Source organism: Melozone crissalis, unplaced genomic scaffold, assembly GCF_028551555.1.
Source record: "Melozone crissalis strain CALT ecotype California unplaced genomic scaffold, PUWL_Pcris_2 ptg000068l_1, whole genome shotgun sequence".
Lineage (NCBI taxonomy): Eukaryota > Metazoa > Chordata > Aves > Passeriformes > Passerellidae > Melozone > Melozone crissalis.
In genome coordinates, this window is record NW_026535846.1 from 7,645,660 (window position 1) to 7,673,008 (window position 27,349).

Here is a 27,349-nt window from a genome sequence, read left to right on the forward strand (position 1 = left end):
TCCAGCCGCCCGTGGCGATCCGGGCTGTCGCGCCGATCCCGAGCTCGGGGCTCCGCTCCGCGTTTCCGCGGCAGCCGCTCGTGAGCGAGTCTCGCGAGCCCAGGCCCCACCGCGGCCTATGAGAGCGCGTCCCTCGCTCCGCACAGCCAATAGGGCGCCGCCGCCGCCCCCCCGTCGGCTGGCAGCGCGTTGAGGGCTCCGAGCGGCGCCTCCATTTAAAGGGGCCGCGACCCGAATCCGGGTTCTGGGTAGAGCGGGCGGCGCAGCACCGGGAGAGCCAGGTACGAGCGGTGGCGGCCGCGGGCGTGCCCCGGCGGTGTCCCGGGAGGTGCGGATGGGGCCACGGGCCGGTCTTGGGGCCCCGCGAAGAGGGGGCGGGGCGGGCGCGTGCGGCGCGGGTACCAGAGTGGGGGGGTGGGTGAGCCCCCTGGGGATGGGGGGGGGGGGGGTGTGCGCGCCTTGCGGGAGGGGGCGTGGCCGGCGCCCCTCGAGGGGGCGTGGCCGGCGCCGCTCGCCCCCTCCCCGGGGCCGCCGCTTGGGGGCGCCCTGCGGCGGGTCCCGGAGGGGGGGGCGCTGTGCGACCCTCGCCCCTTATGGGGGATCTGGGCTGTGGACTCCCTCGGGATGGATGGGGAGCCCTAGCCTGACCCCCACCCCTTGCAAGCTCCGGTCCAATGGAGAACCCAATGCGAATTGCTCTGCAGTGCGGGGGAGGCGGTGGTCTCTGCACCCCTCCCGGTATTGCTGGGGAATGCACTTGCCTGGCCCCCATTCTCGCCTCGGTTCCATGGAGACCCCCGTGGGCCCTCGCTCTGGAGCGGGGTGGTCTCTGGAGTCCCCCGGAATGGATGGGGAGCCCCCATGTGCGCCCCATCCCCGACCTGGTGCAAAGCTCACCCCGTGCCCCCTGCAGTGGGGGGATCGTGCCACCCTTTTGCCTTTTGAGGAGGGATCTGGGCCCTGGGTGCCCCCGCTGTGGCTGGGGAACCCACCAGCCTGCCCCTGATTCCCAGCCTGCTTCCATGGAGACCCCAGCGAGATCCCTGCCCCTGTTGTGGGAGGCGGTCTCTGGGTACCCCTGCGGTGGATGGGGAGCCCCAGCCTGGCCCATCCCCGGTGTGGGCTGGCACGGGGAGGTGTGGGGGGCAGCCCTTATGGGGGACAGGCTGGGCCCAGGGTTCATGGCTCCCGCAGGCCCTGAGCGCTCAGCCCAGCGGGGCCTGTCCTTGCTGAGGGGCTGTGCTGAGCAGGGACAGCAAACAGCCCTGGCAGCCTCTGCCCCACAGCTCTGCCCTGGCACTCGGCTCTCCCCGTGTCCCCAGGGGCTCTGCCTTTATGGTGCTGTCACCACACGCAGGAGCAAAGTCTGTGGGGTTCACAGCTGCTGCTCTGTGAACTGGATAACCTCTCTGACAGCCTTCCCTGTGTGTGGGGGAGTCTGCAGCCTCCTCAAGGCTTGGAGGGGCTGTGTGGCCCTGGGTGTGTGTCCCTGGGCACCCTGTGCTGCTCTCGAGGATCTGGCCCCAGGGGCTGGAGCTGCCCTGGGCTCTGCTGAAGCCTCCCCATGCGGGCAGGGTGGCTGTGGCCAGCAAGGTGCCCTGGGGAGCATCAAGCACCTCCTGTGTGGTTGGTAGAGGTGGAGGCAGGCCTGGCGAGGCCGGGAGCTGGCTGTGCTGTGTGCCCAGCATGGGAAAAGGCCCTGGCATCAGAAATGCTGTGTGGGCAGAGGCAGTGCTGGACGTGTCAGGTGATGGTGGGGGGTAGGATTTTCAACTGAGTGCTGAGGGATGGTTCCTGGAGTCTCTTTTGATGAGCATGAGAGCTGCTTCATTTGTGCTCTCCTCTGCTCCTGCTGTGCTTCCAGGTATGGCTTTTGTTCTAGGCTGTAGCTTCTTTCCTTTTCATTGCAGCTGCAATCCCCAAGAAAACTTTTAATCTGCATTTTCTCACCTAACCCTGCCTAGCCTGGGATCAAAGCTGGTGATAAGAGCATAGCCCTGTTGTTATTGTGAGCTCAACCTTATGAAAGGAATATCCACAGCCTGCAGAGCTGTAATGACTAACCTGAGCCTCACAGCTCCATAGTGCATATTTGCACAACCTCTTTTTCTCTCTGCACCTGCTCACATCCCTCTCCCTGTGAGTGCCCTTGCTTTGGAGGATGACAGTGAGTAACACCAGATTCTCCCACATCTGTGGCAGCCAGAGGAAGGGCCCAGGCTGTGCCCATGGCCTCACTTTGGGGGCAAAGCCCCTTGTATGGTATCTCTGTGGATGTGTTGTGGTCAGCGATGCTGGGATGTACAGATGTGCTGGCAGAAGCCTTGCTGCAGAAGGGTTGTGGTCAAAGCCATCCAATGGAAGCATGGAATAGGCTACAGCTGTGACAACGCATTTGTTACTTTAGCAAAGGCAGTGCTAAGGGTTTGATTGAATTTTAGTCTCAGTAGGGTTTTATTAACTTCCCTCTCTGCTGATGGTACAGGTCAGGGAATGGCAGTGTCTGAGACCATCCTCACCAGCCCTGCTGGCCATGGGCTCTGGTGCTGTCTCCTCTCCCCTTGCTGTGAGCCTGCTCTGCTGGCCCAGCCCTGGGCAGCCCAAGGGGTGAGTGTTGGTCCCCAGATGGGGTGAGATATTGCTCTGCTCAGCACAGCCTTACCAGGGCCACTCTGAAGAGCTGCATGGGAGCTGAGGCCTCCCAGCACTGAGATCCCTTTCCAGCACCTTGCAGAGGGATCTGGGACTGTTAGTGAGGCAGAGGCGACAGCTCTCACTGTGTTTCCAGTATTTTGACTCTGCAGGGCCTCAAGGAAAATTTCATGTTTTGCCTTCAAAGATACATCCTCTCAGAGACTCTGCCCTTTTGTTTTCTCTCTTTTCCTGGGCAGTAAGGTTTATTCAGAGAACTACAGACAGATTTGAGTTGTAAAGGATCTCTAGAAGTGTCTGGTCCTTCTGATCTGCTCACAGCAAAGCTGACTTGAGGCCTTGTTGTTCAGGGCTTTGTCCAGTTGTGTTTTGAGGGCCTCCAGGCAGTCTGTGGCCTGTCCCAGGCTGCAGCACTCCTCTGGAGAGTCACCTGCTGTCCCTGCAGCTGTCCTCTCCAGCTGCTTGTGGGATGTGCCAGAACACTTTGTCAGGTACTCTGATGCCCTCCTGCAGCATTTGGGCAACAGGTAGACAGACCTGATGACCATCTAGTTTTTACCATTTCCAGGTCTCCTATTTTTTTTTAAATAATTGTCTTGATATCATTAAGGCAGTTTGGACACACTGCTCAAGCATGCTGTACCTCCAAGCCTTTTTTGTTGAGCTTCTGCTAGTACTTCCAAAGCTTTTTTACCCACTCACCCCTTTCCCCTGCATTTAACACTATTTTGGCTGTACAAACACCAGGAGAACTTTCTCTTGGACTTGATGGCTGAGTGGAGTTGGTTCTTGAAGCTGAGTTGCTCTCCATACAGCATTGCTGCTGAGGGTGTACTTGGATTTGTTACTCTTTTCTCTGTTGCAAAGCCTTGACACTCAGTGCTTTGGGAGATCCTGGTCTTAGGAGGTGTGAGGGGATCCAAGGCATTTCAAACTGCTGCCAGGATGGCATTCTGGATGGATGAGGAGGCTCCTGTTGCCTGTTCTAGCATTTACTGCTATGGTTAGCATTAGATAATGCTGAGATTGAGGAATGTTGTCAGTTGTATTTGAAATGTTGCAGGGAGTCTCCTGGTAAACCAGGCAATTCTGTGAGATTTCTGAAATTTGTCCTTCTTGCACTTTGTTGAAGCTGAGGTGAAGTTTCTGGAATGCAAACTCAAAATCCAGTTTGGTCGTTCCTGCCTTTGAGGAATTTACAGGAGACCCATGGCTGTGTGTTGCAGCACCAGCTGCTCAGTGCTGGAGGATTTTCTGGCTTCAGGGTGGCTGTGATACTTCATTTGAGGCCTGCAGCCCTGAGCTGGGGCTCCTGCTGTAGGAAAATCTAGTGGTGATCTGCTTTCCTGGCTTTGGGATTAACAAAAAACAATTGCTGGAGTCTCAGTGCTGCTGGTGAAATTCTGGAAAGGCCCTTTTTTCCCTGTGTGCCAGTTACTGTTGTGTGGAGAGTCCCAGTCACACTGGAGACTGGCCTGGAGGGGATGTGGTGAAAGCTGCTGCCCTTTGCACTGCTGGGAGCCAATCATACATTTGGAGTTGGGACAGTGTTTGCCAAACCCTCCCTGAAAGGCACAAGGACTTGACCAGTGGCATCTGCAGGAGCTGTGGCTGACTTGGAGTGAGTCACTGCATGTAAAGCCTCCAAGTCACAGAGGGTTTACAGATCCCATGGTCAGTTCTTTAATCACGTGTTTCTGGGCTTTGATTTCCAGCTTTTTGCATCCTTGAGTGCATCTCTGAATCTCCAAGGAGCTGTCTGCTGTAGATCTTCTTACTTTGGGACTTTTTTGAGATGGGTCACATCTCCCTGTTTCTTTTCAGGGAGCAAAACAGGTTTAGCACTGGAGGGTGCTTTAAACCATGGCTGATTAATAAAGCAGTGGGATTCTTGTGTTACTGTGTCAGATTTTTATTTTTAATTTGAAACATCTCAGCTCTTCCAATGACTGTGATCAATTGTAGACAGTCGCCAAGAATGAGACAGTGATGGTCTAAGGTGGCTCTGTGTGCAAGTAGCACTGTACTGAATGTCACCAAGGGGGCTTTGTGCTCTTTAGTTTGCAGCTCAGAGAGCTGCCTCTCCACAAACACAAGTAAGTAACAAAAAACTTTCTGCTCCTTTCTGGAGAATTTTGACTGGACTGGAACATGGTCCACAGTAGTGTGCTTAATTAACTGGTGATTGTTTGTAAATTCATTTGTGTTGAAGTGAGTTAGCCAATATGTTATAAAGGTTTGCAGTGCTTGAATTTAGAATGCTGTCAGCTGTCCAGATAAACTCAGATAAGTCACAGCAGTGAAGTTGGCTTCTGCTGTACTCACCACTCAAAGTATAATACTATTGATGAAGATATGTTGACTAAAACCATGCTGGTAGGACATGATATTACTTTCTTAATGTTTTATTCATTGAACTGTGTATTGACACTATTTTTGTTGAGAAATACTAGGTGGAGTGTTGCTGTTGGTTCAAAAATTTGGCACAAAAAAATAGAAGCTTCTTCCAGAGATTTGCTTAGATCTTACAGACCTTGTAGATGGGAGGTGGCTGAAATGTTCATTTAAGTGTCTTTTGTAGTTACTAGTTAATTATTTTCATATTTCAAATTATCTCTAATAGTGAAAAAGGTAAGCCTTCAGCCTTCAAAAGTATTGAAAATCCGAATACACATCCATGAACAGAAGTCCAGGACAGCAACTCAAGCAGTTCATTTTCCTTTGCTAGAGGACAGCAGTAACTGCATGGCTGTGGGATTTTTTGTGGGCTGTAAAGACTTCTGAGATGTTCTCTTCATCAGGAGAGAGTAACAGCAGCATTTTTTTTTTGCTGTCTGTTTTTAATTAAATGTTTGATGGTAGATCCTCATTTCTGTAGGTAGGCCACATATTCCCCTGCTAATGGTTACCTGAGTTACAGCACCACTGATGTCTTTAATAAGCTAGATAAAGTCCCAGGTAGTCCCTGGGATGTGCTTAAGTGTCCTGGCAGAGATGTTGCACTTTGAGCTTCCAGACCTGAGAGAAGATGCCACGTGCCCCTCTTTGGCAGGTCTGGTGGTCACAGGTGGGTTTGGCCGTCACTGTCGTGTTCTGTGCCAGGCCTGCACTCCTGGGGAGGACCCCAGCTGTCCCATCACTCCTTTGGAAATGATTCTTGCTGCCTGAGAAGCATTTTGCTGCAGGCTGCTGTGCAGGGGACTTTGCTCCTTCAACTTCCCAAGCATCTATCTCTTACTGGATACTCCAGGGAGTAATACTTACTCCTAGGTGAGAAGTTCCCAGATGGAGCAGTTCTATGTGCTGCTAGGTGCAGGATTTCAGCACACTGCCTCCTCTTGGTTTGTTGCACTGTACTCTCCTTGCTGCCAGTTATGTGGCTGCAAAAGAAGAAGATTTTGAGCAAACCAGTGACCAAACCCCAGTGACTGAGCTGTGCATTAGCTGGTACTGGAATAAGAGAGGTGATGACTTGTGGTGGATCATTTCAGCACCTGCCAGAAACAATAAGCTATTCTGTTTCTGTTGTGGAAAGTGAGAAAAGACTTTCCCAGAGATAAAGAGCACGCTCTGTTTGCAGCTTAACTCACTGTGAAGCTCAACAGAAGGCCCAGACAAATCTGTCTGCCTGGGGCAGACAGAAGTAGAGCTTCTTACCTTGCTGCAGCAGAGCAGCTCTAATTTCTTCAGGGTGAGTTTGATTTCAGAGCAACCCACAGAACTGGAAAATACCATTCTTTCCTATTTTGAGAGCCTCCTTCCTCATTCTTATCAGCTGGTAGTTGAAAGCCACTATAAAGAATTCATTGTCAGGGACATTCTGTGCTTTCCCACTCACACTGCCAGCATCACCTTGGGTCCAGCCTCAACTCTTAACTCCATCAGCTTTTCCAGATTCTTTTAAATATATCAAGAGTTGGAATTCATCTGCCCTGTATCACCTCAGAGCTCTGCTGCACCAGGTTGAATATAAACAAAAGGAAAATACTTTTAAAAACTGAATGTTAAACTGCAGGACTTAAAACCCACTGGAATTTTAGGAAGTCCAAAGTGTAAATTGGTTCAAAGGGGGATTAGGCAGATTCACAGAGGATTTGCCCAGTACAGACTCTTAACAGGGACATTGTCAGTGCAGCTCAAGCCAAGTGAGATTCTTCAGCAGCTGAGTCCTTGACTGGGGGATGTGCTGAAGAGGAACATCCTGTTAGTTGTGTTTCTTACACTCTCTCCCCAGGTATCCATTCTTGGTGTGAATAGGATCTGCATATTCGAGCACATGGCCCTTTCATTGGCCTGACTGCAGCAGTCCTTAGCTTTGCACATCCTAAGAAGTTTGAGTTCCTTCTCCAGAATGTGTGAGCTGTTCTGCTGGGAGGATTCAGACAGAGCTGATGAGAGGGGACAGGGCCTGGAGCACTGAGGGCTGTGCTTCCAAACAGAGCATGTGAGTGAGTCAGTGCTCTTACTGCAGCCTTGCCTCTGCAGAGAGGTCTGTTCCAGCCACATCCTGATACTTTGGAGTTGCCTTAATCTGCAGAATGCTTCTTCTCTTTCAGACTTTTCTGTTGGTCAAGAATGTTACCATTAAGTCAGAGTTTTGTCTTGCATTTTGTCACCCGAAGTTTGAAAGCAGGGTTAAGGTGTACACTGTTAACCCAGATGCCTTTGGTCCGCTTGTAACATGAGTTACAGGACAAGTTTGTAGATGGTTGCTTGCATTATGCTCTAGGAGGGAATGCCCAAATGGATTTCTTATGCTCCAAATGTTTCCAGGGTCTGTTTCTACCAAGCAAAGACTAGGCAGCTGAAAGTGGGAATTACTTTAGGACCTTAATGGTTCATTGCAAACGTGTGCAAAGTGTCTGAGGTCATTCTGAGGGGTATGTTAGCTCTGTTAAGTATACCTATAAATAAATTTTCCTTCTTCATCTGGATGCTTTGAGGTTTTTTTCTTATTATTGTAGGGTCTGCTGTTTGTGAAACTGGGTGGGGAATGTCTTTGAGCAGGAGACATTGCTCATATTCTGAACAGCATCTTGTTTATCATCTTGGAAGGGTTCTCATCTTCAAACCCTTACGACCTTTCTTTCAGATATCTTTGTTTCTATTTCACTTTTTTCTTATTTTTGTCAGCCAACCTAAAACATGTATTAGATCCTGCATTGCTCTGGAATTGGCTTATTCTAAAAGTTCTGTCTCATCTTGTAACTAAAAGTGAACAGAAACACCAAAATCTTTGGGTGTGAAACTTGCTAAGTATTTCTAAAGATTACATTTGCTTTAGTTTCTGATTGGGATTGTGTGAACAGTGCTTTATCTACCACCAGGAAACAGAAAACATTACTGTGTATTTAGATAAAATAAAGAGGTGGTGGCTTTGAAATCCAGTTGTTGGGTATGATTCCCTTAAATTCCTGCTTGTCTAAGTTTTAGAGGCTGGGTACCTTCTCTGTCCAAGTATGTTCTGTTTATTTCTGAGCAAACCATTTGTGAGTGAAATTTTGCTTGTCCGTTCAGAGGGAAGGATATGAAAAAAAGAGTTAAACAGCCATCATCAGTGAAATTAAATCAGGCTTCCTGCTTCATTGATAGAGATGAGTTATGCCCACTGTAAGCCCAAATAAACAAAAGTACTATGTTTTTTTCATTCAGGGCTTAAAACAGTGCTAAATTTAGAATTGGAATTACTCTGATAGGAAGGGCTAGGTTGTTGCCACATCATTTGATTCTAGTGCCTTTTTTGTAGTGCCTACTGAGAGCCTGTTTGGGGACATGATGTTATTTCAAGTCTTGCACTGCCTTCTCACTTGCAGACTCCAGCTCTTTCTCTCTTTCCCTCTTCAGGTTTGTCAACCATTATCTCCTTGTGGGGGTATAATTCAGTTTTAGACCATATTACTTGCCTCATCTCTAAGTGTTGACCTTTCTGTCTTATGATGATGTCAGCCATGAGGAGCTGGGCTGTAACTTTGCCTCTGAGGTTGGCAGTCTGCATCACACCTTCCTGTTCAAGTCACTGTTGGTGCCCTGCAAAGTCACACTGATCTTTTTTCCTGACTGCATTGCCTGCTTGTGTCTATCTTGCTACTTGTTCTTCTTATGACTGCTTTTAACATCAGAGCTTTACCACCTTTCTTCTTGTCACCCTCCAGAACTCCTCCTAGTTCTAACTTAAGTTTTCCAGTTGTTCCATGTCTGAATATTAGCCTATGTAATTTTGGGGCTATGCAGTGGCTGTAGTTATACTGTAACATTGTTCATATCTGTCCTCTGACAAGATTAATGCCTGTTGTCATCCTGTGTCTTGTTAAGACTCACACTTCAGGGCTTGAAAGACTCACACGTCAGGCTTCTACCTCTATGTTTAAGAGAAAAAAGGTATTTTAAAAATTAAAAATGTGTTAGCTCCATAAGAACAGATCAGGAGAGAGGACAGACCAGATTATTTGGATGGAGAAGAAGGCAGGGCTGGGGATATTACCATAGAACATTGGTGTGGAGCCTCCTGAATTGGTGCTCTGATACCCCAGTGTGTCATTTAGCATAAGCAAGTTACTTTGCTGTGCTGTGGTGAGATGTGTGAGGGCTGTAGAGTTCTCAAAGGTCTGTAATACCAAACTACTGCATCCTGTTGCTGACTTTTGTACCCTTTGTACCCACAAGCAGAGGTGATTCACCTGCTGGTGTCTGATGTCCTGGTTATGGCCTGGCAGCATTCCTGGGCCTAGGTTTACTCCAGCAGTGTTCAGAAGAGTGCACAGTTCATGTTCTGTGTTAGACTGCTTTTCATTAACTTGCAAGTCTCTCTCTCATTTCCAGTTGCCATCTTCTAAATGGATTCCAGTGAATTTTCAGGATCTCTGGACCCCCTGTCCTTGCCTGACAAACCCCTCATTGGTGATCTCCCTGCTGACATGGAGTTTGGTGAAGATCTCCTGGGCTCCCAGACAGCTTCTACCCAGGAAGTTTCAGTTCTTCAGCCCCCTGACTGGGATCAATCCAAGCAGATGACTGCAGATGAGGACTTGGACCTTGTAGTGAAAGCAGACAACGTGCCTGATCTAAATAAATCAAATGACTGTGTTCTAGATAAACCTGGTGTCTTGGATGTGCTGGAGAAACCTGGTGTCAGGGATGATTTGGGTAAAACCTCTGACTTGGTGGATAAAGCAGAGGGTCTGGATGGGCTGTGTAAGGAACAACCTTCCCAGGACGTGGAGGGTGGACCAGCAGACTCCTCTGCCCTGTCTAGAGAAGCTGTTGGTCCAGAAACAGGGAAAGAAGGGGAGGATGCACCAAAAAATTGTTCTGGGGATATAAAGGAAGATGGTGCTGCTGCTATTCCTGCACTGTCTGGTGACAATGCCCCTAAATCACCCCAACAACCTGTCCCTGACTCCAGGGACCTCAGCAGTGCCCCAGCCAAGGAAGAAACCACAGCACAGTCCTCAAGTCCCGCAGTGCCCCCACCCCAAATCAGTCTGAAACAAACAAAGAAAATGAAGTTGAAGGCACCAAGGAAAAGCTCACCCTTGCAGAGGGAAGGGCTGGCAGGGGAAGCAGAGGTGCAGCTGAGCCCAGACAACAGAACTGCAGCTTTGCCCCCTGAGCCTGTGGAGAAAAACCGGGCAGAGGAAGGGGATGATAATGGGAAGAACTCACTTAAAGGAAACAGTGCACTCAAAGCACAGGAAGCCTTACCACCAGCAGGTAAGTTGTTGGCTCAGCAGAACCTGGCTTCCTTTTGCTCAAGTCATCCAGCTAAACATTGCTGAAGCTGGAGTCTGCTCTGCACTCCAGCTCATCCCCTGCTATGGAAATAGCCAACCCTTCTGATGGTCTAGATTTGGGCAAAGCCTCTTGTGTAAAGGGAATAATGTTCTGGTATGCACAAGCTCCTGCTCTGGCTTTCATGGCTTTAATTGATTTTTGGTGATTGTGGAAGCAAGGAGCTTCCCCAGTAAAGCTATGGCTGCACATCAGCCACAGCTTTTTTTATTTGAAACATCTCAACTCCTCCAATAACTGTTAACAATTGTAGACAGTAGCCAAGAATGAGACAGTGATGGTCTAAGATGGCACTGTGTGCAAGTAGCACTGTACTGAATGTCACCAAGGGGGCTTTGTGCTCTTTGAGTTTGCAGCTCAGAGAGCGCACGCTCTCCATTGCTGGAGTCTTTGCTGGAACTGAGGGTCAGCACCAGCTGTTTCCAATAGGCAAAGTTCCTCTGCCCAGGCTGGCCATCCCCAGGAGATGCTCAGTCTGGTCAAAAGCAGCCCACCCAGCCTGCCTCCCCCATGCAGGGCGGTCTCCCCCTCACAGGGCTCCTCCCAATCTGTGTGTTTGGATCTGCAACTACAGCTGGTGGGTTTAGGAACCTTCCACCACCAGAACTGTACTTGGTAGCCAGGACAGGCTGGGGCTTCATGTGCTGACTGACCCAAAGGGTGGCTGCATTTGGAGAACACATGTGCTCTTCTATTGTAAAAAAGCAAGATGTTAGATGCAAGTTTGTTCTGTGCTTCTGTTCCAGGAGAAAGCCTGTCTGGGAAGGGAAGCGAGCTGCCGGCTGAGAAGGTGAGGAGCTTGCAGTCAAGTATGTGTGGTGCAGGAGCACAGAGTGGGGCTGGCTGTTGTCAGACTGACTCTGTGAGGGACACTGGCTGTCTCATCAGCCCTCTGGAAAGGAGTTTGCATGACTCCTGTGACAGAACGATCCCTGTGCACTGTCACTATGCTGTAATGTGGCTTCAGTGTGTCCCTGCTGCCCTCAGCTGAAATGTCATTCTCATAAGCCTACTCTCCTCTCTCCTCTGTCTTGCCTGCTCTGATCAGGTATCCATGGAGTTTTATCCATTTTCAGCCTAGGTATTGGGAAACCAAATCCCAGAAGTTGGAACTTCACCATAATCTGGGATATTTATCTCTGGTTGCCCTAGCTGCTAGTTAGCCTAACTATTTTCTGAATGTCTTCTAGGAGCAGAAAAGAAGTGAACGACCCAGAAGATCAGAAACTGTCAGGCCTGAGACTGTGAACTCCTCAGAGAGCAGTGAGTAACTGGGGAGAGAGAATGGTCCAGAGAGACCAAAGCAGAGAGAATGGTCCAGATCCATTGTGGGCAGGTAGTTCATGGTGTGAGTACAGTGGGAACTCTGGAACTTCCGTGCAGGCTTCCCTTCTACACAAGACAGGTCCACAAGTCTCCATCCTGGGGTACTTGCCTTGCTTTCTCAGGGCACTTAGGTCAAAACAGGGAGTGTTGTAGTATTTTTACAGTGGTGTGTGGGCACCAAGCACTAAGTTACAGGATGAGACTGGGGGAGAGTTCCCAGGAAATCCATTTTCCATCTCCTCACCCAGGAACTTTCTTCCATTCTCTCCATGAGAGCAGGCTGAGAAAGGTTGTATTTTGGAGATTTTCCTGGAGTGAAGTGTCTGTTCTTTGAGATACTGAATGTCACCCTGCCATTCCCTAGTATTTGTGTGTTGCTCCTTTATTGCCTGCCTGTGCTAGAATCTGGTGATTAACACATTCCCTTTCCAGTCTAACAGTTCTTACAGGGTAGATGTTCACACTTCAGGCTTCTGCTCAACCTTGGTGTATCATGACTTCCTAGACAGGAATTGTATTTAAGCCTGGTTTGTTTAAACACCTCTTGATTCATCTCCAGTTACAACAGAATTTCTTTTAAGGATCCCTTTATCATTCCACCCAGACAGGAACAAAGTACATAGAGGGACTCTAGAAAGGTGACTCAGAAAATCCCAGCGTGTGTCTCACGGCAGAGTTTCTCACTTCCTAACGAGGGGTTTCTGATCTTCCTGTGCTGCTCTGCAGTTCCAGTGTCTGATGAGGACTCTGATGCGATGGTGGATGATCCCAACGATGAGGATTTCGTCCCGTTCCGGACGCGGCGCTCCACGCGGATGTCGCTGCGCGCTCAGATGGCGCAGCGCGCCGCCCGCTCCTCCTTCACCAAGATGACGTGTGCCAACTGCCGGACCCCGCTGCAGAAGGGCCAGACTGCCTACCAGAGAAAAGGCCTTCCTCAGCTCTTCTGCTCCAGCTCCTGTCTCACCACCTTCTCAAAAAAACCGCCTGGCAAGAAGATATGCACCTTCTGCAAAAAGTGTGTGTTCGTTCCCCCGTCCTCAGTGCTCCCGTGCTTGTGGCCCACTCAAATGCTCCACTGCTCTCCTGCCAGTCCCCTTCCTATGGCCCTCGTTCAGCCACATCACTCCTGCCCGCTGCCAGCTGCTGCCCTGTGTATTCTTTCACACGCTGCCTGCCCCATGCTCCCTACACCCCCTTCACATTCTTGCTTTCCCTGCCTGTCCCCAGACTTAGAGCCCCATATTCCAGCCTCCCCTCAAAACAACCTCCTGCATGCTCTGTCTTCAAACACCTCTCCCCTGGGCCAGGACAGAAGCTGCTGTGAGACAGTTCTTGCCAACTTTTTGGGACACCAGAAAGTCCTGTACATTGCAGTGAGCCATCCTATCCCTTTGTGGCAGGACACACACGTCCCTGCACTAACGCATCCCCTCCTGATCCCCAGGGAGATCTGGAACACCAAGGACTCTGTGGTTGCCCAGATTGGTTCAGGTGGCTCTTTCCATGAGTTCTGCACCTCTGTCTGCCTTTCCCTCTACGAGGCCCAGCAGCACAGACCAGCACCTCAGTCTGCAGATGCCTCGGACACCAGCCGCTGCAGTGTTTGCCACAAACCTGGCGAGGTAAACAAATCCCTTGTCCTTCCCATGTCCTCGACGAAGTGCTTAGGACTCACAGCACTTAGTTTTGGTCAAGACCAGGGCATTTGCCAGGTTTCCCTGTGGTGTGAGGCCTCAGGAGCTGGCTTAGGCTCACTCTCAAGCTTTTCCTTGCCTGAGGCTCACTGCTTCCTGCCACCTGCTCTCCCAGTTGCTCCTCTGACTTTTGGCAAGGGAGCTACCTCAAGTCCACACCAGCTTCCAGTATGGCAATTCCCAGAGTTTTAGTGCCTGTTATCCCAAGGGTTGTGCTTGTAGTGGTACAGCTGCCCTGGAAGGAGGCCTGTGGTGGTTTGGGAGTGACAGCAGTGATGTCTCTGCAGATCCAGCATGAGGTCAGCAATGGGAATGTGGTTCACCGCATCTGTAGCGACGCCTGCTTCACCAAGTTCCGAGCCACCAAGGGGCTGAAAACGAACTGCTGTGACTACTGTGGACTTTATATCTACAACAAGGGCTTGCCCCTGGAGTACCTCTTCCATGAAGGCCAGCAAAAACGCTTTTGCAACTCTGCGTGTCTCAACAGTTACAAGAAGGTGGGTGGGGGCAGCTGCCTGGGGTGGGAGGTTCTCTGTGGGCACACAGCAACTTTGCTTGGTGTGGCACAGGGGATTTTATTAAATAGCAGGTGACTGGAATCCCCTTGGTCTTTGATTGCTGACAAAGCAGTGAAAAGATTGCTGTGGGGAAACTCTGAAGCAGGCAAACAGAATTTATTTTATCTGCATGGGGCCCACCATGGACCCAAGCATGGGTCTGAAAGTCCATGAACTGATGGTAGAGTGACATTGGTATATGCAGTTAGCATGGACTGGCTTCTGGATGTCTCCCTAAAGCTGGGCTGGGTATGTTCCTCTGTTACCTGAGCAGTCTTCCCTTAACTGTCTTGGAAGGGATGGCCAAACTTTGTATTCCTGCTGGGCCACCCTTGAAATGAGAAGTTGAAGAGCCAAAGGCAGCTTTTTTTACTACTGCCACCTGAATCTGCAGACTATGAGCCTATCCCTGGCATCAGGTGGTCACTGCAGGAGAGTAGTCCTGTAGTGGATTCAGCAGTGGGGTGGGATGTGGTAGCTGGGCCTTGCCAGCTGTGATGGTCTCCTGGAAGCTCTGTTCTCTCTGTGTTTGCAGAAGAACACTCGGGTCTATCCCTGCATGTGGTGCAAGACACTGTGCAAGAACTTTGACATGCTGCCCAACGTGGATCGCAGTGGCAAGATGGGCCTGTTCTGCTCCATTTGCTGCACTACCTCCCACAAAGTGAAGCAGTCAGGCTTAGTTGGTAAGAGCACCTGTGTAGAGGGAATCATCACCTCTCCACTTAACTCCTTCCTTGGTATTGTTTGTTGCTTGTGGATGGGACTGAAAAGATGTAAGAGCCTGGGGGAAGAGTCCAGTGAGACAAGTGGAAGTGCAGAGGGAGGAACCTTGCAGCATGTAGACATCTTAATAGAGGGTAGTGTGCATTGCTGTTCTTGAGAATGAATTCAGGGAGCAGGTGTAGTGCTGGATTGTGCTGGCATTGCCCTGCCCTTTACATGGTGTACTGGGGTGTCCAGGAGTGGGACAAGTGTTGCAGCCAGTTTTGTCCAAATTCCTACAGAGCCAGGGTCACTTCTGTGAACCACTCTGCTCTCCATCTGTTTAACATTTCTGTCCTAGTAGAATCTGATGCTCTTAGTTTCCTGCTGTTCTTGTCCCTTGCTTTTTGGTAATAGCTTGACAGACTGAGGATGAGTGAGTAACTTGCATGCCCTCCTCAGAATCCAGTCCCACATCCTGTGCTGCTGCCCTCACCAATTCCTGTCTGTTTCTTCAGGTCCCCCTAGACCCTGCAGCTTCTGCAGAAAGAGTTTATCTGAACCCTGCTATTACAACAAGACAGACCGGGTTGTCTACCAGTTCTGCAGCCCCAGCTGCTGGACCAAATTCCAGGTACTGAAATATCCTTCATGCTGGGCTGGGCCATGAAGCTCATGCCTCCTTTCACACTAAACAGAGGCTCCACCTTCCTTGAGCTCCTCAGGGAGGGCTCCTAAGAAAGTCTCTTCTGAAGCCCAGGAGTTGCAGTGACTGTGATTGCTCCAATCCCAGTCTTGGCCCTGTCTCCCCCACCCTCCATTGGATAAGGTGGGCTGCAATTCACTCCTCTCTATCAGGGCTGCAATTCACTCCTGTCTATCAGGTTATGCCCAGCAGGAGGGCAGTGCAGAGCTGTGCTGTTTGAGGTAGAGTGGCCTTAGGAGAGCACAAGCAAGTGCAAAAGTAAGCCAGCAAAGCACAAGTGCACACCTGATAGCTGGGTGGAAAGAGCAGAGCTGCCCTCTCAGCCAGGTGTCACTGAGAAACATAAGTCTTCAGGATGTATTATCTAAAAATTTACAAGTAGCAGGCCTGGATACCTCTTATTTAATAATCCTCAAAGGCTTGACTGGTGATTTTTAATCTTCTGATGTTAAGTTTCAGCAAACATGAGATGTCTGTGGTATTCATAGGCAATTTCAAGAATATTAGTTTTGTACAGTTGTCAAAGAACAAAGTAACAGCCAGGAAGACCTGAGAAACTCAGGCCAGGACATGTCTTGGGCAACTGAGAAAACGTAGAAAATCTAGAGGTAAGAGTTAGCTACCAGCAGTTGCAGCATTTCATTTTCAGATTTGATTTGTTTGGGGCTGTTTTTTTTTTTTTTTTTTGGTGGGAGTGGTGGAGACATTTGGTTGTTTGGGGTTTTTTGGTGGGTTTCTTTTTGTTTCTTTCTGTTTGTTTGTTTGTTTGGTTGGTTTTTTTTAATAAATCCTTGATTGTAATCCTTCACTAAGGTCACAAACAGTGTGAATAGTGTAGCTCTAAAGCTTTTAGTGTTGTAGACTTCATAAAACTAGAATCATAGAACAGTTTGGGTTGAAAGGGACCTGTAGATGTCATCTGGGCCAGCCTCCCCTGCAGCGAGCAGGGACGTCTTCAATTAGATCAGGTTGCTCAGAGCTCTGTCCAATCTGATCTTGAATATTTCCAGGGTCAGGGCACCTACCTGTGCCAGTGTTTCACCACCCACGTTGTAAAAAAAAAAAAAAAAATAGATAATCTCAATATGCTCTCTTTTAGGTTAAAACTATTAGCCCTTGTCCTATTGCAGCGGGCCCTGCTAAATTGTGTATCCCCATCTTGCTTACAAGCCCCCTTTTAAGTATTAAAAGGCCACAATAAGGTGTCCCCAGAGCCTTCTCCAAGCTGAATAATCTCAACTCTCAGTCTTTCTTGACAGGAGAACTCTTCCAAAGCTCTGGTCATTTTTATGGCCCTCCTCTGGACTCGCTCCACCACCTCCATGTCCTTCCTGTGCTGGGGAGCCCAGAGCTGGAGGCAGCACTGCAGGTGGGGTCTGACCAGGGTGGAGCAGAGGGACAGAATCCTCTCCCTCTATTGAGGAGACAACTAGGTTGGTCAGGCAGGAGTGCCCTTGGTGCCCTGTGCTGGCTGTGTTGGCACCTCATGTGCTCCATGTGCCTCAGCACAGCTTCTAGAAGGATCTGTTCCATGATCTTCACAGGCACTGCACAGTTCAGTTGTTTCCAGGGTCCTTCTTTCTACCCATTTTAGAAATGGTTGCAAATTTTCCCAACTGGGACTTCATTGATTCATCTAACTTGAATTATTACCATATAAAATCAGCATTGTAAACATATAAGTAAACCCATGCATCACCTGGGTTAGGAAATGTGTTGCTGGCAGATCTCAGAACACACTTGTCAAAGAAAAAACACTGGAGAGAATGTTTCAAAATGGCTTCTTGGGGATCAGCGTTAAGTCCAAAGACTTCAACATCTTCACTGATCATTTGTCAGTAAAGTCAAAGTAAGCATGATGAAATTTAGCAGATGAAACAAAAACTGGTGAGGTGTTAGCCCATGCTGCATTCAGGGTAGTCATGGAAAGCAAAGCAATTGGATTGATTGACTGTTTCCTCCTAATGTGTGCTTAAATGCAGTTTCAGTACAAGATCCTCTGTCAGCTTTGCTCAGGTAGTGTGGAAATCCTTGAAAATAAGGATTTTGAAAAGGCCATGGAATTACAGCAGGTAAACTATTCAGTATGAGCATCTCAATTTACATCCACACAGGGAAGGATTAATTTATTGCAAGTACAAGCAGGCAAACACAGAGTTAATGTTTGAAGGCCAGGGAGCAAAAGAGCTGCCTAGAATGATGCACATATAGGAAGGATGTTCTCCACTGTCCATTTCAATGCTGAAGAGAAATTGAAAGTATTCTGAAGAAAAGCCCAAAAATTAAATTTGGGCTTGGAAAATGCTTGTACTGAGGCACTTGCAGAATGTCTTATCTGAGGTTATCAGAAAGAAAACCAGGAATTACTTTATTAATAAATATATCCTTGTGGATAAGACACCAAATACTAAATGCATTGTGGACAGGACACCAAATGCTGTTTAATCTAGCAGATTAATCTAGCAGAAAATGGGATGAGAGGCTGCTTGAATTCTTAAATTGCATTATCTTGAAAATAGAAATCAGGCACCTCTGCTTCAAGAACTTTTAGAGAAATCCTCAGAAGAGGTAGCAGAGCCCTCATCATTTAAGTTTTTAAATCCAGTGGCATGGCAAGCTTGCAAGCTTGCCTTCCTGAGGAGAGCTGGACCCAGCACACTGGAAGCAAAGTGAAATTGCTCTCAGGAATCATCTGTCCAGGAGCTTGGGACATGATGAGATGGACTGAGCGAGTCCCCACAGTGGCAGCAGGTGCGAGGGGCCAGGCAGGCTGCAGGCCCTGGAGGAGGTGGCAGTGGTGGCAGTGTGAGCAGGTGCCTGCTGCCCTCTCCCCATGAGCTGTCTCTGTCTCCTGCAGCGCACCAGCCCTGAAGGTGGGATCCACCTCAACTGCCATTACTGTCACAATCTGTTCAGCGGGAAGCCGGAGATCCTGGACTGGCAGGTGAGGATTTCACCTGGGGGGATGTTGAGGTGTAGGCCAACACTGCTGAGAACCTCTGGGGTACTTCCTCTCCCTGCTGTAAGCAGAGCTCCTCCTCTGCCAGTCCTCTGAATGCCTTAGCTGCAGAGATGTGCCTGGAGACTGAGTGCTGCACTCCTGATCAGCGGGATGTCAGAAGGGCAGCAGGAGACCACTCCTGCCAAATCCTGTGCCAGGAGAGCTGAGGACTTAACTCAGCCCTGTAGTCTTTCTCTTGCTTCCCTGAGAAGTGTGGGAACCTGCTGCCAGGCTGGCTGACCTGGCTGTGGTCTCTTGGCAGGACAAGGTGTATCAGTTCTGCTGCAAGGACTGCTGCGAGGATTTCAAGCGGCTGCGTGGGGTGGTGTCTCAGTGTGAGCACTGCAAGCAGGAGAAGCTGCTGCATGAGAAGATCCGTTTCTCTGGAGTGGAGAAGAACTTCTGCAGCGAAGGTACTTGGGGAAGGCATGGGAGAGGCAGAGCCCCCATGCCAGCCCATGCTGGGGGAGGAGAAGAGAGCATGGAGAGGAACAGAGGGGAGATTGTCTTAGCCAGGCCCTGGGGCAAGAGCCTTGCCATGAAGTGAAGGGAGGACTGTTGTGGGGATGGCTTGCTGTCCAGCCAGGCCCTAGGGCAAGATCTTTACCGTTCATTGTGTCCTTGGGGAGGGCCTTCTCACAGCTTTTCTCTCTCTGGGGGCTGGGGAGACAGCAGGTGGCAGCTCCGCTCCTCCTGTCATCATGCACTTCTACGCTCTTGCGTCTGGGCTGGCCTGACCTGGCCTTGCCCTGCCTGCTGGGTTCCTGCACACAGGAGGTTGGAGTCAGACTCTTCCTAGAAGCATGGAGGTGAGAGATGGCAAGTCCCCGTGAGGTCCCATCTTATCCCAGCCCTAGGGGCCAGTGCTGGATTGTTCCCTACAGTGTGTTGCGTGTGCTCTGTTGTCTCCGCAGACCTGGATTCTGGTCATGTTTGGGTCAGGGAGGCCCCCAGTTCATCCTGGGAAGGTTTCACTCCTATTGTTTCTCCGCAGGGTGTGTGCTTCTTTACAAACAGGATTTCACCAAGAACCTGGGCCTGTGCTGCATCACCTGCACCTACTGTTCTCAGACCTGCCAGCGGGCGGTCACCGAGCAGCTGGAGGGCAGCACCTGGGACTTCTGTAGTGAAGACTGCAAAAGCAAATACTTGCTCTGGTACTTCAAGGTCAGTATTGGCACTGGCAGCTTGTGCTAAGTGCTGTGGTGGGCACGGCACCCAGATAAGTGGGCATTGCACTGAGGAAGTTCACACTGCTGGAGTCTGGCTGGCACTGCTGCGGAGAACCTGGCACTGCTGGAGTCCTGCCTGGCAATGACGGGACACTGCTACGGGGAAGCTCACGTAGCTGGAGTCCCCAGCTGATCCTGCCAGACAGAGCACTGCCCTGAGGAAGCTCACAGTGCTGGATCCGCGGCCAGTGCTGCTGGGAGAAGTTCGCACCGCTGGAGTCCCCGGCTGGCACTGGCAGGGCACTGCTGTGGGGAAGCTCACTGCACCTTGCGATGTGCACCTTTCACTGGAGAGTTGTGTTGCACTCGGAGGGGGTGTGGTTAGTTACTCGTTGTTTCTCTCCTGCTGATGCGGGCTTTAGGCAGCTCGGTGCCATGCCTGCAAGCGTCAGGGGAAGCTGCTGGAAACCATCCACTGGCGGGGGCAAATCAAACACTTCTGCAACCAGCAGTGTCTGCTGCGATTTTACAATCAACAGAACCAGCCCAACCTGGACACGCAGAAGGGGCCCGAGAGCCTGCTGAACAGTGAGTAGGAGGGAGGGAGGGAACCTGCATAGCTCAGTCTGAGAGACACAGGGAAGACTCAACAGCAGGGGGTGGAAGCTGCCTGCCTGGGACTGGAGGAGACGCTAGGGAACAATCCTGCACTGGCCCCTGGGGGGGAAAGGACGGAGTGGGACCTAATGGGCTTCTCCATCTCTAACATCTATGGTTCTATGACACACAGGGCCCAGACGGGAGGAGCCGGTGCCAGCGTGCTGCCTGTAGCTCACACTCTTAGCGAGGATACTCAGGGATTTAACATCCTCAAGTTGCCAGCGGAGAGCTCGATTTACAGGGTTAGGGGACAGCGTGGTTTGGCATGACAATCCACCTGCAGCCTCACACCACCTCCGAGCTGTGACCTTCTCAGATCTCATAAACTAATCTGGATTGGGCCAGGTCAGTGCTTGGATGGGAAACATTCAAGGACAAAGAAGGGTGCTGCAGGAAGTGGTGCTGGTGATGCTGTAGGTGGGCTCTCCTTCAGCCAGAGCTGAACCTAGAACGGTCTTGAGGGAGCGCTGAGCTGCTGGAGGCACTGTGTCTTGCGATGTTAGGTTGGAGTCCTACCACTTACCCAAAGTTCACTGCAGCTTTGGGGAGTTGCCAACCCTGTGTCCCAGATAACCCCATTCTGCATCCATGGAGAACCAGCTGGAGAGGAGATTTTCACTGCCTGTTGCCCCATTTCCTGTCATTAACTCGAGCCAGTTCCTTATGGAAGATTGCAAAGTGCTTTGGGATCCCTCAGGATGGAAGGTGCTCCTAGTGACAGTGACAAGACACCGCTTGGCCCTCGGACACCTGCAGTCTCATTCTGCTTGGTCTTTCTTAGGCCACAATCTCCTGGGTGACCTGGGGATAGAGTTAAAGTGCTTGCAGCTTACAGTGGGACTTGCTGCAGTGCATCAAGCTTCAACACATACCTGCATCACAGGTTCAGGGCTTTGCTGGCCTCCCTGGGATTTCATGATGTGTAAAACCCTGGCTAGGGTGTGCCAAGGAGGGGAAACCAAGACAAGGAGCTTCTCATGAGAGACCTCATCCTCCATCTCCAGACTCTTGAGGCTCCTCCCCTGACTGTAGAGCACTGATCATAGGACAGGGAAAGCTCTGGATGTCTTGCTGCTTAGACAGTAAGCAGAGCTGCCCTGCCAGAAGCAGCATGTTCCCCCAGCTGGGGGAAGCCCAATGTGCCTTCCAAGGGCCACGCTCCATAACAGGCTGTGTGAGGTGACAGCTCAAGTAGCAGCACACTGGAGTGACCTGGAGAAGGAACTGTTGGTTTCTGCTGGCACAGGGGTGCCCATGGGAATTCTGCTTGATTTACAGCGCTCTGCTCCCAAGGGAGGAAGACATGCTGGTTCCTGTAGCTCACCAAGTGATTGCACAGCCTTAGCCATGCTGTTCCATTTGTCCTCTGCTGTCAAAGCATGTTGCTTTTGAGAGATCTGTACCACAGCTTTTGGACAGGCACAGTGGGCAAGCTCTGCCTGCAGAGGGAAGATGTTTCACACTTTCAGCTCTTGTCTCCTTGGAACCATGGGCCACAAGACTGAGAAGTACCTTCACCACCACCACCAACCACGAGAGTCTCAAGCCTCGTCCACCACATCTCTGGAGGCCCCCCAGAACTCTGCTGCTTGGTATGTGGGGCATCACTCTTCACTGTGCCACAGCTGCATCTCCATGCAACCTGTAAGGACTAAAAGGAGCCAAGGAAAAGCCTGTCATCAGTTGTGAGTGCTCAGCTGAGCACGAGTTCCAGGCTGCCCCAGCAGTTGCTGTGCTTAGTGGATGCACTGGACCCTCTGTATGCTCTGGCACACCAGTCCCCTGCCAGATGTGGGACTGCTGTGGACATCCTTGCCCCAGGACTGTGGGATACTGCTGAGTTTGCAAAGGAAAGATGCTGAAGCCAGGTTTCACTTACACAGAGAGCTTTCCAGCTGTGCTGTGCAGGAGATTTTTAGGAGGACCAGCTTTTGCATGGTCTCCTGTGGATCTGACAGCTTTGTTGCCAGCTTGCAAGGGCCTACCTGGATTTCAGGCTCATCTTGGGCAGAGCTGCTTATTCTTGCTTACTCTCTTGCAGCCAGTGATTGCCTAAATCCATTAATTCCTGGGATCCAGTGGCTGCTACCAATCTGGTGATCGTGAGAGTTCTTGTAGCTGATCATACAAGCAGACATTGCCTTGCTGGGAACAGTTCATGTAGTGTGGAACTGAGGAGTTTTGCTTCAAAACTGGGCCCAAAAGGCTTCCAAAGGAGCTGGCTCTGCACTGGGCTGTCCAGCTGGAGAGGGTAGAAGTCACAGTTGTGGCAGGCAGTGCCTTGACAGCTCCTTGTTGGTGTTGGGATGAGAAAAAGAACAAGCTGCAACTTTCCTGGAAGCCTGGACACATAGCATATGACAGGAGAATCTTGTTTTCTTTAGTCCTAAATCATTGACCAGTGGGGCAATCGTGTTTGCTTTGGATTCTGCTGCAGCAGAAATTCTGCTCATAAGCCATAGCTTGTCTTTCCTCATTCAGGCCATTGGTGTTTCCCACCTGAACCTGCTGCCCATCCACTTTGGATTGTCAGGGTGAGTTCTTGGCCCCTGAGACTGCTGCAGATCCTGTGGCTGAATGCTCAGCTGCAGATTAGGGAGCTTCCTCCAGCTGGGGTTTATCTGTTGCCCCCTGTGGTGGTCAGCAAGTGGAGCCTGATGGGCCTCAGATTGTACAAAAATTATCCTTCACTTCCTCAGGTTCAGAGGAAGTCTTCACAGTGTGAATGTCCCTGTGTTGGACCTTTAGGAATCTGGGTCTTTCCTGAAGGACCTGTCTGTGCACAGGAGCTGTGAATGGACCTGCCACTGCCTTTGGGTGCTGGGACCTGCTGCTGTCCTTGCAGGGTCTCCTTCATGCATGGCCCACCAGTGGAAGGCAATTCTTTCTGCCAGTCACATGGGTAACCAGGGATCACTGGAGACTGGGATGAAGGTGCTCTGGTAGCTCACCAGCCTTTGAGGTGGGTGCAGGTTTTCTGCAGAGCACATGAGCTGGATTCTCATGCAGGGCAGGGTGATGGTGTCACCACCTGAGACCAGTGTCTGCCACACACACCTCTCACCTGCAGGTGATCCTCTCTTTCCTTAGGGGAATGGACTGCATCCCTAGGGCTGGGCAAAGCTGTCTCTCTGCTTTCTGGGATTTCTCACAATGCTGCTGCTAGCTCTGTCACCTTCTTCCTCGGGATCTCGAAGCACTTTGCCAAGATATTTGCTGCAGGGATATGGAGGCACAGGGAGGGGCCATGGCTCGGTACAGCAAGCCAATAGGCAGAGCTGGGATTAGAGCCCTGGATTCCTCTCTCTACAAGGGGCTGGGATTTCTCCTGACCTGCTGTCATGGGGAAGGGGTGGACTGTAAGGGAACACAAAATCACATGGGAATAACTTGATTTTGGAGTTGTAGTGTCTTCTGAGGTGTTAGGGCTAGAGATTATGGAAACATTAACTGTTCCTGGAGTGGCCAGGGGCAGTTTCCGGAGAGCCTGTCCCTGCTCTCTGGCTGCTTGCACCTCCAGTCCCAGCAGTGGGACATGTTGGCCCAGGAGCTCTTGAACTTAAGAGTTGTTGCTTTCTCTTACAGGTCAGACTTCAGAGCCAAAACCAGCTGTCCCTTCCACACAGAAGGCAGAAACTAACATGGTAAGACCCATTGGTGGTAGGAGTTTGCAAAACAAAGGGGCTGTCCCCAAAGACAGGACAGTTTCTGCCATTGCTCAGGGAGATTTCATTCTTACAAAACAATGCATTTTGTGATGTCTGGGTAGCAGGAAATTAAAAGAACTCCTAGGAAGGCAGCATCAACATATCTCCTGCAAAGGGGAAGAATAACTGTTCCCCAGGAATCAATGATGAACATTCTGACACTGTTTCACTGGCTTCTCTTTGCACAGTGCTTTCCTGTCCCTGGGTATAGTTGCTGTCCCACTGTTCCCCTCTACCCTGTGGGACAGGAGCCACCACTGCTGGACTCCTGGCACAGCAGAGGCTGTACACAGGCTTGCTGCCTGCCAGGAACAGCTTGGCTGTCCTTCATCATGGCCTGACCATGGGAGTGTCCACATGTTAGGGACTGCCAGGCTCCAGGAGGTGCTTTGGGAGTCATTCTATCTGCACCTGTAGTAGGGAAGAGATCGTGCTGCCTTAGGTGGACACCAACCTCCTGCTTTCTGCATTTCCCAGCTGTCAGCAAAGGCCTCCTCAGCCCAAACCTCTCCAGCTGTGCCGCCTCCTGCCCCACCTCTGGTTCCAGCCACCCCTCGGAAAAACAAAGCTGCCATGTGTAAACCCCTGATGCAGAACCGGGGTGTCTCCTGCAAGCTTGAAATGAAGTCCAAAGGATGTCAGACAGGTAGGAAAGCAAGGTTTAACTGTAGGATTACAGGGGCATTTTGGAAAGGCAAGTGGCACGTCCCTGCTCCACGCTGTGAATCCAGCCTGAAATGCTGCACAGAGCAGGCTGGGTGTTGGGCACCGTGCTGAGAAGTCTCTGGGCACACATGGGTAGAGGGCACACATGGCAGGGCTGTTGACAGGGAGCCCATTTCCATCACAGCAAAAGGAGAAGTGTAGAGAGCTCTGTAGCATGATCCTGCCTCTTGTGGGGCAGCTCCTGTTCCTCTGGAGATCATTAGCTTGTCTGAGGGCTGTCTGCTAAACCAGTTCCACTCTAGTTCCTGTTGTGTGGTCTGCAGCATATGCAAGGCAACTAGACCTCTTAGCAGGGCTGTGTAAGAGCAGGATTTGTACTTCTGGCTAAGGCAAGCCTCTCTTGCTGCTGACTTTGACTTGCTGCTATTGCAGCTCTGCCCCTGAGTCCAGGAGCTGGTGGCTGGAAGGGCCGTGGTGCTGGATGGCTGGGGGCATGGCAGCATGCAGCAGAGCTGGGTGGAGGAACTTCAGGGATTAAGGTCACTGATGTATTTTTGCTCTTGTCAGAGGCTGACTGGAAGCCCCAGCTGGTTGTGTTGCCAATCCCCGTCCCGATCTTCGTGCCTGTGCCTATGCATATGTACTGCCAGAAAGTACCTGTGCCTTTCTCCATGCCTGTCCCGGTAAGCAACACGCTTCACCTGCTCGTGTCCTCCTGCTCTTGTGATCCTGCCTTGCTCAAGTCTCCCTGCTTCTCTGTTCATGCTCGTCTCCTGCCTCTGCTTTTGTGTCAGTCTACTGAGTGTCAGTTTTCTGCCTGGTGTGCTGCTGTCCACAGGTGCCTGTGCCAATGTTCCTGCCCACCACACTGGAGAGCACAGAGAAGATTGTGGAGACCATTGAGGAACTGAAGGTGAAGATCCCCTCCAATCCCCTAGAGGCTGACATCCTGGCCATGGCTGAGATGATTGCAGAGGCTGAGGAACTGGACAAAGCCTCCTCAGACCTGTGTGGTAGGTTCTGCCATAGCTTGATCTGTCCAACAGCTGGGATCAAGGGGGGTTTGCCAGCTCTTGGAGCTAAAGCACCTGCTGGGATTGTGGCTCTCCCAAAGCCTTTGGAGAGGAAGCAGGGAAGACCAAGTCCTTAACTTCTACTGAGGAGGTACCGGAAGGGAAGAGCAGCAGGGATCAGTGTCTGCCACTGTCCCTTTTGGGGGTGCCAGTCTTGTGGCACAGGTGCAGCTCTCTCAGTTTATTCAGGTGGCTGTAGAGATTCTTCCCTAAAGCAGCTTCCATGCTACAGCCAAAAGGTAGCTGCATGCAGCCCTGGTCTTGTAGGTTTTTTTACCTAGGGGGCTGCATTCCTATAAATGGCAGTGATAGGGATTGTGGCTGAGGTGACAACAACCTTCCAATGTTTTTCTGTCCAGGGAAAGCTGGACAGCTCAGATGTCGTGGGGCTGCTCTGATCACAGGGATCCTGACTTCGTTTTCCAGTTATCACAGGGAAAACAGACAAAAGATTTTCAAGAAAGTTTCGTTTCTGATGAACTTTTTCCTTTCAGACCTGGTGAGTAACCAGAGTGCAGAGGGCCTCCTGGAGGACTGTGATCTGTTTGGACCAGCACGGGACGATGTGTTGGCCATGGCTGTCAAGATGGCAAATGTCCTCGATGAGCCGGGCCAGGACCTGGAGGCTGACTTCCCTAAGAGTAAGAGCTGGGTCACACAGGGCTACTGAGGGGGTTCCCACTGCCCTCAGCTGTGTGCTCTCACCTCCCTGTGCCCTCTGACTGACGTGGTGTGAGAGCCCTGCGGTGACTGCTTGCAGCAGGGGTGGGGAGACCACCACTTCTGAAAGAGTGTTTGTTTGTCCAGACTAAACTTACCTGTTGTGAACTTAAGACCCAGAGAGGGGGGGAATGAGAAGCTGATTTGAACAGCACAAAGAGCAGGGCAGCAGTACTAGTGTGTTTATGAGTGATGATTCCATAGGATCCAGCTAAATGAGAAACCTGGACAAGGCATGGCATCCTGAGGAACGGCAGAATTGCTGAGTGTCTGTTAACAGAAAGTGGAAGAAGAGGCAGGGACTTGCAGGAGCACAGCAATGCAGCAAACAACAGAATTGAGCTGCCTGTGCCAGGCTGTCCACAGTACTGGCCTGACACCAGGGAACGAGGAATGTTTCTCAATTTTAAAAAATAAACAAAAAACTGTCAGAGATAAAAATGTGGGGTTCTGGTTATTCTGAGAAATTTTAGCATTCTCTGCCAGAGCCTTATTTCCTTTGTTGGGCTGTGGCTGAAAGTTCATTCCAGGCAGTGATAGAGGATGTGAAGTGTTCCCTCTTCATTTTACTGTAAAAATCAGGCCAGCACAGGGGGCAGGATGAGAAGTCTCAGCTGAGCCCTTCTGCCTGTGTTTCCTTTCAGATCCTCTGGACATCAACCCCAGTGTGGATTTCCTCTTTGACTGTGGGCTGGTGGGACCAGATGAGGTGTCCACAGAGCAGGATCTGCCTCGAGCTGTGCGGAAGGTGAGGAGTTCTCTGGGTACTGCCTGCTTAAAGCCCTTTGGGTTTGGCATGGGAGCTGCCACCTGGGCTGTAGGAGGTGAAGTGTACCAGAGTCTTTGGTGTGCTGGGGAGGTTGTGCCCTCTCCTTTCAGGGCATGGTTGGCCTGCAGGCCACTCCTTGAATGAAAA

General features: G+C 50.7%; 1 protein-coding gene across 7 annotated transcripts in view; it reads left to right on the forward strand.

Annotated features, from left to right (window-relative positions):
* Nucleotides 1-27,349, forward strand: part of ZMYM3 (zinc finger MYM-type containing 3) — a 32,293-nt gene that overhangs the window by 614 nt on the left and 4,330 nt on the right. For 3 of the 7 annotated variants that reach the window (XM_054289869.1, XM_054289868.1, XM_054289865.1), the window contains exons 2-19: nucleotides 9,472-10,362; nucleotides 11,187-11,230; nucleotides 11,631-11,703; nucleotides 12,493-12,784; nucleotides 13,214-13,391; nucleotides 13,751-13,963; nucleotides 14,559-14,709; nucleotides 15,247-15,362; nucleotides 18,292-18,378; nucleotides 18,698-18,848; nucleotides 19,430-19,602; nucleotides 20,030-20,195; nucleotides 23,853-23,911; nucleotides 24,452-24,620; nucleotides 25,208-25,323; nucleotides 25,479-25,653; nucleotides 26,208-26,354; nucleotides 27,078-27,181. In XM_054289869.1, coding sequence (XP_054145844.1) covers nucleotides 9,486-10,362; nucleotides 11,187-11,230; nucleotides 11,631-11,703; nucleotides 12,493-12,784; nucleotides 13,214-13,391; nucleotides 13,751-13,963; nucleotides 14,559-14,709; nucleotides 15,247-15,362; nucleotides 18,292-18,378; nucleotides 18,698-18,848; nucleotides 19,430-19,602; nucleotides 20,030-20,195; nucleotides 23,853-23,911; nucleotides 24,452-24,620; nucleotides 25,208-25,323; nucleotides 25,479-25,653; nucleotides 26,208-26,354; nucleotides 27,078-27,181 — 3,291 coding nt within the window. In that variant the 5' untranslated portion in view covers nucleotides 9,472-9,485. Of the gene's footprint in view, nucleotides 1-4; nucleotides 282-308; nucleotides 329-8,398; nucleotides 8,497-9,471; nucleotides 10,363-11,186; nucleotides 11,231-11,630; nucleotides 11,704-12,492; nucleotides 12,785-13,213; nucleotides 13,392-13,750; nucleotides 13,964-14,558; nucleotides 14,710-15,246; nucleotides 15,363-18,291; nucleotides 18,379-18,697; nucleotides 18,849-19,429; nucleotides 19,603-20,029; nucleotides 20,196-23,852; nucleotides 23,912-24,451; nucleotides 24,621-25,207; nucleotides 25,324-25,478; nucleotides 25,654-26,207; nucleotides 26,355-27,077; nucleotides 27,182-27,349 lie in introns of those variants that run through there. The other 4 variants (XM_054289866.1, XM_054289864.1, XM_054289870.1 and 1 more) reach the window with 4 other exon arrangements.